Genomic DNA, 9,156 nt, shown 5'->3' with positions numbered 1-9,156 from the left:
GTTAATGAAAATCAAAGTCATGAAACCATGAGCTGAAAACATTCAGCGCTGATTTCAAAGACTCAGATAATACCCTTTGCTGGACTGAAGTGCACTTTCAATCAGGACTTTAAAGTTACATTCACCAGTCATATTCTAAGTAGTGCAGAAGTACGTTAATGTGTTAGTGGAAGCATATCTAGGTCACATAATTTCTACTGTCTTTGTTTAGGTCCTAAAATTGTTTGTAAAGATTACTTTTCCCATCATACACCACGCTGTGAGCGAACAAGTCATCACTGCGCCTGCTCAGAACAGAGGAAGTGAGGGTGAAAAATGGCGGCAGTGTTACTGCAAGCGCTGGAGCGCGCTGAGCTAGCGAAGCTCCCAAAAGCTGTTCAAAATAAACTAGAGAAGTTATTCTCTGATCTGCAATATGAAATAGATTCCCTCAAGTCACACCAGGAGCAATTTAGAGTCGATAGCGGTAAGTTATAGCCGAATAAGTCATTGTAATGTTGTGTACAGTCCCAGCTAGCTAGCTAACGTTAGTTATGCTACGTAGCTAGCTAAAGACAGTATCGCAGATAGAACAATGAGACAGATATTTCACCGGATGTATAAATGTGATGCATCCGCTTGGCGTTTCCACTCACTGCCAAATATGGTAGTGAGAGGAAGCACAGTTGCCTGCAGTGAGAGAAGATGGAACGAGTTGGATTTTGGCCGATATTATGTTTAATTTAACTAATTAATTTAACTAATTTTCTAATCGATGAAACATTTGATTCCAATACAAGTTTCTGTTCCCAAAACTAGAATATGTTACGAACAGAGTGGACTACGTTTTGTAGACTTTACTCTTTGCCAAAATAAAATTGACAAATTGCCTTGTTTAGAAGGAGTGCAAAGGCAAATTGAGTTATTGTACACGCGCACTTCAGAGTAGGCGTTCCCTAACGGAAATATGCGCATGCATGCTAGAACGCGCCAATAGGATCTCGCTAGTTCGTGCTTGGCTCTGCCCACCTCCATGCTGGTTCTGCCCACAATGACTTTGTTCCCATTTGAAACGTCGGGCTGTGGTCTATCTTGGTTTAGTAAAAAAAATATTTGGTATCGCAGAAAAATGAGGTTTACTTATGCAAATATTTGACAGTATACGTTAGTTAGCTCAGATAACGTGGATGGCCATTGCCGGCAGCATCGACAACTGTTTGTTAGCTAGTTAGCTACAAGGCATAGTGATGTGATGGATACAAAAAATAGTTAGCTAGCTAGGGTAGCTAGCCAACATTGTTCATCAGCCATGCCTAAATTGTTAAGCTAATTAGCTAGTTCACTGGCTGACGTTAGAGAAGTTCTCAACAAACGAACTATAACGTTACTCCCAGCTAACTTTATTAAACTACTTTGATTTATCATTTCGCCTTCAAGACAAGATCAGCCAAGTTAACATGTTGTTGTCACTCTTGTAGAACAACAGTTCTTTGAGAAAGTGCAACGTCTTGAACACAGTCAGGAACAGTTTGTGACCCAGACTGAACAGCACCACAAACTCCGAGAGGAGTTCACCAAGATCGGTAAGTGGAACTAGCTACTTCATTCGCTATTTACTGACATTACCTTTTTCTTCTTCTTCTGTGGTTTTTATATGGCGGTTGGCGACTAACTTTAAGGTGCATTACCGTCACCAAGTGGTCGAAATCCTACCCAATAATCCACCATTAATGAAATTGCTATTTTTTTCTACAGATGAAGAACTCAAGAGTGTACGGGAAAAGAATAAAGAGTATGAAATCAACCAAGAGAAGTTGACATCTGAACAGGTGAGAGCCTCATGGTCTTGTCACCTCTTTAACGGTTTGTGTAGGGCTGGGCGATATATCAAATTAATTAGATTTATTGAAATTTGTTTTTGCACCATATTCCAAATACCTGTATTGCAAGAATCAAGTTTTTATAAGCGTTTATCTCCACTTGTTCTCATGTTATCTTTTTGGTCAAGTCTCCTTCGCACCTTCTGTGCTGTGTGCACCTTCCCGTTTGCACCAGAGATCTGGCTATAATGACGAGATGCTCATGTCTCCGCCCGAACAAGGGGAGTCGTTGTCCCAAAGGCGGCAAGCTTATGTCCATAGAATCGCATTGGGCTTATTTTGGACATATTTTGGTGAGAGTGAAACCTCTCTGTTCGTCCCTTCCTCTCTGTTTACACACACACACACACACTGACCAAGCCCCTCCCCCTGCCACTCACAAAAACAAAGATGAGAGATCACTTCTTCCTCTCTGACAAGCATTTTCAAATCGCTGTTTGTGGTTTGGTTCAACAGAATTGGTCATATGGATACCCAAACACGTTGAGACATTATTTTACTGTAATAGAGGATAAGTTAACATTTCTAACAATACCCTTTGGAAATTAATTTAAATTTTTTGTCAAGCACGGCATTGCGGCATTTTAGCCAAAGATGACTAGCTGTCTAGTCTGTTTTTATAAATGTGCAATAAGCATAAAACATAATTATATAAGGAATTGGTAACTTGTTCTCATTCTGAGAAATAAGGTAGGCCGCTTGATTTTAACATCTGAACAAAGTGGACAGGCTAACATGCTGTTCAAACAGTTGGAGACGGACAGAAGGGTGTATTCATAACAATTCAACTTTTCTGCCTTGTTAGCTAGCAAATAGATCCAAGGTGGCTAAACTTGAACTATAAAGATTAGCTGGCTACTCACTAGCACGTGGGCTTGTGCTAGAGAGATTGTTTATGAAACCTGTGTTCATTTTCTATAATGCCTGCTACAAGAAGTTAGTCATTATTAGTGAATGTGCATTATCCATGGTTCTGGTGGAATTTGTAACAAAAAAGGCATTTTCATAGACTTGTAAGCCAGATCAGTGATTATAAAAAATAAAATAAAAAATCAGGTTAAAATATTTTGATAAAATACTTAAATGATTAGTGGGTCTTATGGAGGTGGAAGGCTTATATTTAGGCTATGTATCATTTCACAAGCCCTGAATTCATTAGATTATTGCTGACTGTTTGAAATGCAGTGTATTTGACCTTTCATTGTATAACAAAGCTTATTTAGAGAACATTAAAACGATTGATATATAGACATATATATATATATATTGAATCGTCCATAAGTTTGAAAAAAATCCACATATCATTTTTAGGCCATATCACCCAGCCTTAGGTTCGTGTTGACACCTTATTTGACATTGACTTAAACATCTTTATTATAGGCCCAGCTCTGTAAAGCCAAAAATGAACTGGAGGCAGAGAAGCGGGAGCTTGTGCGTACACTGGAGAGGAGATCCCAGGAAGTGGACTATCTGAGTGGTATGGATGAATCTATGTGGAGAGATACAAACAAGCAAACAAACACACACATACACTTGATCTAATGTCTATTGGATTAATTTTCTCATCAGAGGACCTGCAGCGCCTCAATGACAAAGTGGCGGAAGTCAATGCCTCAAAGATGGTGCTGCAGCTCAAGTTGGACGAGCTTGAATCCACAGAGGTCAACATCAAGGTGAGCCTATTTGAACGCTCTGTAACTTGTGGCCACTTGAATAGGACCCGGCTCTCAAGGAAGGTGTTGAAATGATCTGATGCATGTATACATCATGTGTAATCTACGCTGTTGTGCCGGTTCCCTCCAGTACCGTGAGAAGCGTATGGAGCAGGAGAAGGAGCTATTGCAAGGCCAGACGGCCTGGCTGAACGCAGAGCTCAAGGCTAAGAGTGAGGAGCTACTGGCCCTGTCACGCCAGAAGGGCAACAAGATCCTGGAGCTGAAGTGCAGCCTGGAGAACAAAGAGGATGAGGTAAGGCCATGACAGTTAAAAAACAACAACATATTTTATAGCTGTACATTCTGGTTTTCATATTCATCTATTGAGTATGTTTTTGATACACTACCGGTCAAAAGTTTTAGAACACCTACTCATTCAAGGGGTTTTCTTTATTTTTACTATTTTCTACATTGTAGAATAATAGTGAAGACATCAAAACTATGAAATAACACATGGAATCATGTAGTAACCCAAAAAGTGTTAAACAAATCAAAATAGCCACCCTTTGCCTTGATTACAGCTTTGCACACTCTTGGCATTTTCTCAACCAGGTAGTCACCTGGAATGCATTTCAATTAACAGGTGTGCCTTCTTAAAAGTTAATTTGTGGAATTTCTTTCCTTCTTAATGCGTTTGAGCCAATCAGTTGTGTTGTGACAAGGTAGGGGGTATACAGAAGATGGAGTGAGGGGAAAAAACTATTTGATCCCCTGCTGATTTTGTACGTTTGCCCACTGACAAAGACATGATCAGTCTATAATTTTAATGGTAGGTTTATTTGAACAGTAAGAGACAGAATAACAACAAAAAAATCCAGAAAAATGCATGTAAAAAATGTTATAGATTGATTTGCATTTTTAATGAGGGAAATAAGTATTTGACCCCTCTGCAAAACATGACTTAGTACTTGGTGGCAAAACCCTTGTTGGCAATCACAGAGGTCAGACGTTTCTTGTAGTTGGCCACCAGGTTTGCACACATCTCAGGAGGGATTTTGTCCCACTCCTCTTTGCAGATCTTCTCCAAGTCATTAAGGTTTCAAGGCTGACATTTGGCAACTCGAACCTTCAGCTCCCTCCACAGATTTTCTATGGGATTAAGGTCTGGAGACTGGCTAGGCCACTCCAGGACCTTAATGTGCTTCTTCTTGAGCCACTCCTTTGTTGCCTTGGCCATGTGTTTTGGGTAATTGTCATGCTGGAATACCCATCCACAACCCATTTTCAATGCCCTGGCTGAGAGAAGGAGGTTCTCACCCAAGATTTGACAGTATATGGCCCCGTCCATCGTCCCTTTGATGTGGTGAAGTTGTCCTGTCCCCTTAGCAGAAAAACACCCCCAAAGCATAATGTTTCCACCTCCATGTTTGACATTGGGGATGGTGTTCTTGGGGTCATAGGCAGCATTCCTCCTCCTCCAAACACGGCGAGTTGAGTTGATGCCAAATAGCTCCATTTTGGTCTGATCTGACCACAACACTTTCACCCAGTTCTCCTCTGAATCATTCAGATGTTCATAGGCAAACTTCAGACAGGCATGTATATGTGCTTTCTTGAGCAGCAGGACCTTGCGGGCGCTGCAGGATTTCAGTCCTTCACGGCGTAGTGTGTTACCAATTGTTTTCTTGGTGACTATGGTCCCAGCTGCCTTGAGATCATTGACAAGATCCTCCTGTGTAGTTCTGGGCTGATTCCTCACCGTTCTCATGATCATTGCAACTCCACGAGGTGAGATCTTGCATGGAGCCCCAGGCCGAGGGAGATTGACAGTTCTTTTGTGTTTCTTCCATTTGCGAATAATCGCACCAACTGTTGTCACCTTCTCACCAAGCTGCTTGGCGATGGTCTTATAGCCCATTCCAGCCTTGTGTAGGTCTACAATCTTGTCCCTGACATCCTTGGAGAGCTCTTTGGTCTTGGCCATGGTGGAGAGTTTGGAATCTGATTGATTGATTGCTTCTGTGGACGGGTGTCTTTTATACAGGTAACAAACTGAGATTAGGAGCACTCCCTTTAAGAGTGTGCTCCTATTCTCAGCTCGTTACCTGTATAAAAGACACCTGGGAGCCAGAAATCTTTCTAATTGAGAGGGGGTCAAATAATTATTTCCCTCATTAAAATGCAAATCAATTTATAACATTGTTGACATGTGTTTTTCTGGATTTTTTTGTTGTTATTCTGTCTCTCACTGTTCAAATAAACCTACCATTAAAATTATAGACTGATTATTTCTTTGTCAGTGGGCAAACGTACAAAATCAGCAGGGGATCAAATACTTTTTTCCCTCACTGTAGCCCTATTTGGTAAAATACCAAGTCGATATTATGGCAAGAACAGCTCAAATAAGCAAAGAGAAACGACAGTCCATCATTACTTACAGAACATTTCCATTAGTTTCTTCAAGTGCAGTCGCAAAAACCATCAAGTGCTATGATGAAACTGGCTCTCATGAGGACCGCCACACGAATGGGAGACCCAGAGTTACCTTTGCTGCAGAGGATAAGTTCATTAGAGTTACTAGCCTCAGAAATTGCAGCCCAAATAAATGCTTCAGAGTTAAGTTGAAGACATCTCAACATCAACTGTTCAGAGGAGACTGTGTGAATCAGGCCTTCATGGTCGAATTTCTGCAAAGAAACCACTACTAAAGGACACCAATAAGAAGGAGAGACTTGCTTGGGCCAAGGAACATGAGCAATGGACATTAGACCGGTGGGCGAACGGATGATCTCCGCATGTGTATTTCCCACCGTGAAGCATGGAGGAGGAGGTGTTATGGTGTGGGGGTGCTTTGCTGGTGACACTGTCTGTGATTTATTTAGAATTCAAGGCACACTTAACCAGCATGGCTACAACAGCATTCTGCAGTGATACGCCATCCCATCTGGTTTGGGCTTTGTGGGACTATCATTTGTTTTTCATCAGGACAATGACCCAACACACCTCCAGGCGGTGTAAGGGCTATTTTACCAAGAAGGAGAGTGATGGAGTGCTGTATCAGATGACCTGGCCTCCAGAATCCCCCGACCTCAACCAAATTGAGATTATTTGGGATGAGTTGGATGGCAGAGTGAAGGAAAAGCAGCCAACAAGTGCTCAGCATATGTGGGGACTCCTTCAAGACTGTTGGAAAAGCATTCCATGTGAAGCTGGTTGAAAAAGAGTCCAAAGCTGTCATCAAGGCAAAGGGTGGCTATTTGAAGATTCTCAAATATAAAATATACTTTGATTTTTTACTACAAGATTCCATGTTTTATTTCATAGATTTGATGTCTTCACTATTATTCTACAATGTAGAAAATAATTAAAAAAATTAAGGAAAACCCTTGAATGAGTAGGTGTTCTAAAACCTTTGACTAGTAGTGTATGTGAATGTCTCCAAACTATTACCTGACTGGCTCCTCTCCCAGTACTGTGTCAACATGATAGTTTTTTTATTTTTTATGTAGTTGAACAGAGTCCAGGACCAAGTGACCAGTTTGAAGACTTCAAATGAAAGCCTTCAGAAGCAGGCTGAAGACATAATCAACAAACTGAAAGAGGATAAGGAGCAGCAGGCTAGCATGGAGGAGAAGTTTAGAAACGAGCTGAATGCCAACATAAAGCTCTCCAACTTGTACAAGGTATGTAGAACAAGTCTTTGATTTGTTTTGAATTCCAATGGATAGTCCATAGCTCTCCTAATAAAGGCGGTCGTCATTGCTATCTTGATGGTTTTTTTTTGTTGCCTTTTTTGTAGGTAAGCTTTTGGTGAACATTTTAGTTAACTGGTTCATGCTACATTTTTGTGGTAAGTGCATTGTTCCTTTCCCAACACTGGCCAACAACCCGTTACCTTGTCTTCCCAGGGAGCTGCTGCAGACTCTGAGTCCAAGAGTGAGGAATTGAGTGGGGCTGTAGAGGAGCTGCACAAACTGCTGAAGGATGCTGGAGAGGGTGAGAGAGACCAGACAGACACCATCTCAATGCAAAACCTTCAAACACGGGCACTTGGTTTGCTTGTGACAAGTAGGCTACCTTTATCCTCTCCTTTCCGCTCTACAGCGAACAAGGCCCTGGAGGTGAGGTTGCAGGAGATGGATGGCTGTCGGGACAAGGAGGCTGCTGAGCTGAAGGAGAGGATCTCCAGTCTGGAGAAAGAACTGGAGAATGCCAACGAACTGCTGTCCGACACCAAGCTCAGAGGTCAGGCCTTAGACACAATTTCTTGCCTGGTTCTACTGAACAATTGACTGGACTGTAAAATGGCTTTATTTCGGACAATGTCTCTCAGAATTAACATAATTACCAGCAGGTTTGATTGTATTTGAATGTGCATTAGATGGCTAATATAAACTGTCCACTGACTGATTTGTATTAGGTTGATGTTGCTTCTTTGATCACGCTCTGGAGACTTCAGTTCGAAATGGAGGATGAACTTTGACCCTGTGCATGGTTGTGTGTGTCCAGGCCCTGCCGGTGCAGCCTCAGTGCTGTCAGAGGAAACGATTACAACCATGTCCCCGACTGCAGCCGCCGTGGCCAAGATAGTCAAACCTGGCATGAAGCTGACTGAGGTAACCACCGCAGTTGCACTGCTTTGGTGACAGAGGACTCTTCTATGTCACATATTTAAACATTGTCATGTCACATATTTACTTAACATTTACAGAAGTAATCTGCAGAGATTGACTTTGCTAAGAAAACTGTTATATTAAAATACAATGCTTATAGTACCAATGGTGAGGGTGGGACTGTATAACTGTTTGAGCGACCTCTATCTTCTCTCCAGTTGTACACAGCGTATGTGGAGACCCAGGAGGCACTACAGCTGGAGCGTGTGGAGAACAAGCGGGTGAATAAGTACCTGGATGACATAGTGCAGGAGGTGGAGGCTAAGGGTCCCATTCTCAAACGCCAGAGGGATGAGCATGAGCGCATGCTGAAATCTGTGGCCAGCCTGTCAGCAAAGCTGGAACAGGCAGTTAAGGTGTGTGGGTTTGAGTTTGTGCATTTTATTATTGGCATACAGAGTACCAAGAGACCTGTGTTAGTTAAACATCTGAGGATATGTGAGGATAATTAGAAACCAATCCAGTCAACTCCTGATAAATGCAATGGCTTGGGATGGTTCTGAACTGCACTAAACTGTAGCATGGATGATATGATGAGTTTCTCTGGTATTAAGGAAGTCAGAATGCAAGAATAAAATAAACTCTAAGATGGAGATTTGATACAATGTATTTAATTATACGGCACCGGATTCAACATAACAAGCTGCAAGTGAGTTGCCTCTTGCTATCAGAATGAGAGACAAAGAGACCTCTCAATTTATATACTTCAAGATAAACAAGTTTTAACCAACATCTGGCAACCATCACTGGAATACCCTCCCAACCGAGATGGTACCAGCCGGCACCCCAGATGGGACAGTCCCTCTAGAACTCATTCTAAGATAACGAACAGTGGTTCCTTCAGACTTTCTGGCTCCCAGAGTGACATGATAAAATGGATTGAACACAATCCCAAATCCTGTGTGAACACTTAATATCAATGGAGCATGTCCAGAGTAAGTGAAAATAAATGTGTTGGTGTTGGTGAAC

At 41.8% G+C, this 9,156-nt stretch overlaps 1 protein-coding gene across 9 annotated transcripts in view; it reads left to right on the top strand.

Moving 5' to 3' along the window:
* The first annotated feature begins 308 nt into the window (after window positions 1–308).
* Window positions 309–9,156, top strand: part of LOC121533944 (nucleoprotein TPR) — a 37,133-nt gene continuing 28,285 nt past the window's right edge. For all 9 annotated transcript variants that reach the window (XM_041840323.2, XM_041840317.2, XM_041840315.2 and 6 more), the window contains exons 1-11: window positions 309–466; window positions 1,458–1,562; window positions 1,735–1,808; window positions 3,240–3,336; window positions 3,429–3,532; window positions 3,663–3,827; window positions 7,024–7,197; window positions 7,423–7,510; window positions 7,619–7,759; window positions 8,024–8,130; window positions 8,346–8,543. In XM_041840323.2, coding sequence (XP_041696257.1) covers window positions 316–466; window positions 1,458–1,562; window positions 1,735–1,808; window positions 3,240–3,336; window positions 3,429–3,532; window positions 3,663–3,827; window positions 7,024–7,197; window positions 7,423–7,510; window positions 7,619–7,759; window positions 8,024–8,130; window positions 8,346–8,543 — 1,404 coding nt within the window. In that variant the 5' untranslated portion in view covers window positions 309–315. The remainder of the gene's footprint in view (window positions 467–1,457; window positions 1,563–1,734; window positions 1,809–3,239; window positions 3,337–3,428; window positions 3,533–3,662; window positions 3,828–7,023; window positions 7,198–7,422; window positions 7,511–7,618; window positions 7,760–8,023; window positions 8,131–8,345; window positions 8,544–9,156) is intronic.

Source organism: Coregonus clupeaformis, chromosome 20 (genome assembly GCF_020615455.1).
Source record: "Coregonus clupeaformis isolate EN_2021a chromosome 20, ASM2061545v1, whole genome shotgun sequence".
Taxonomy (NCBI): Eukaryota; Metazoa; Chordata; class Actinopteri; order Salmoniformes; family Salmonidae; genus Coregonus; species Coregonus clupeaformis.
Note: the sequence above shows the minus strand (reverse complement) of the source record. Positions and strands in the feature narration are given on the sequence as shown.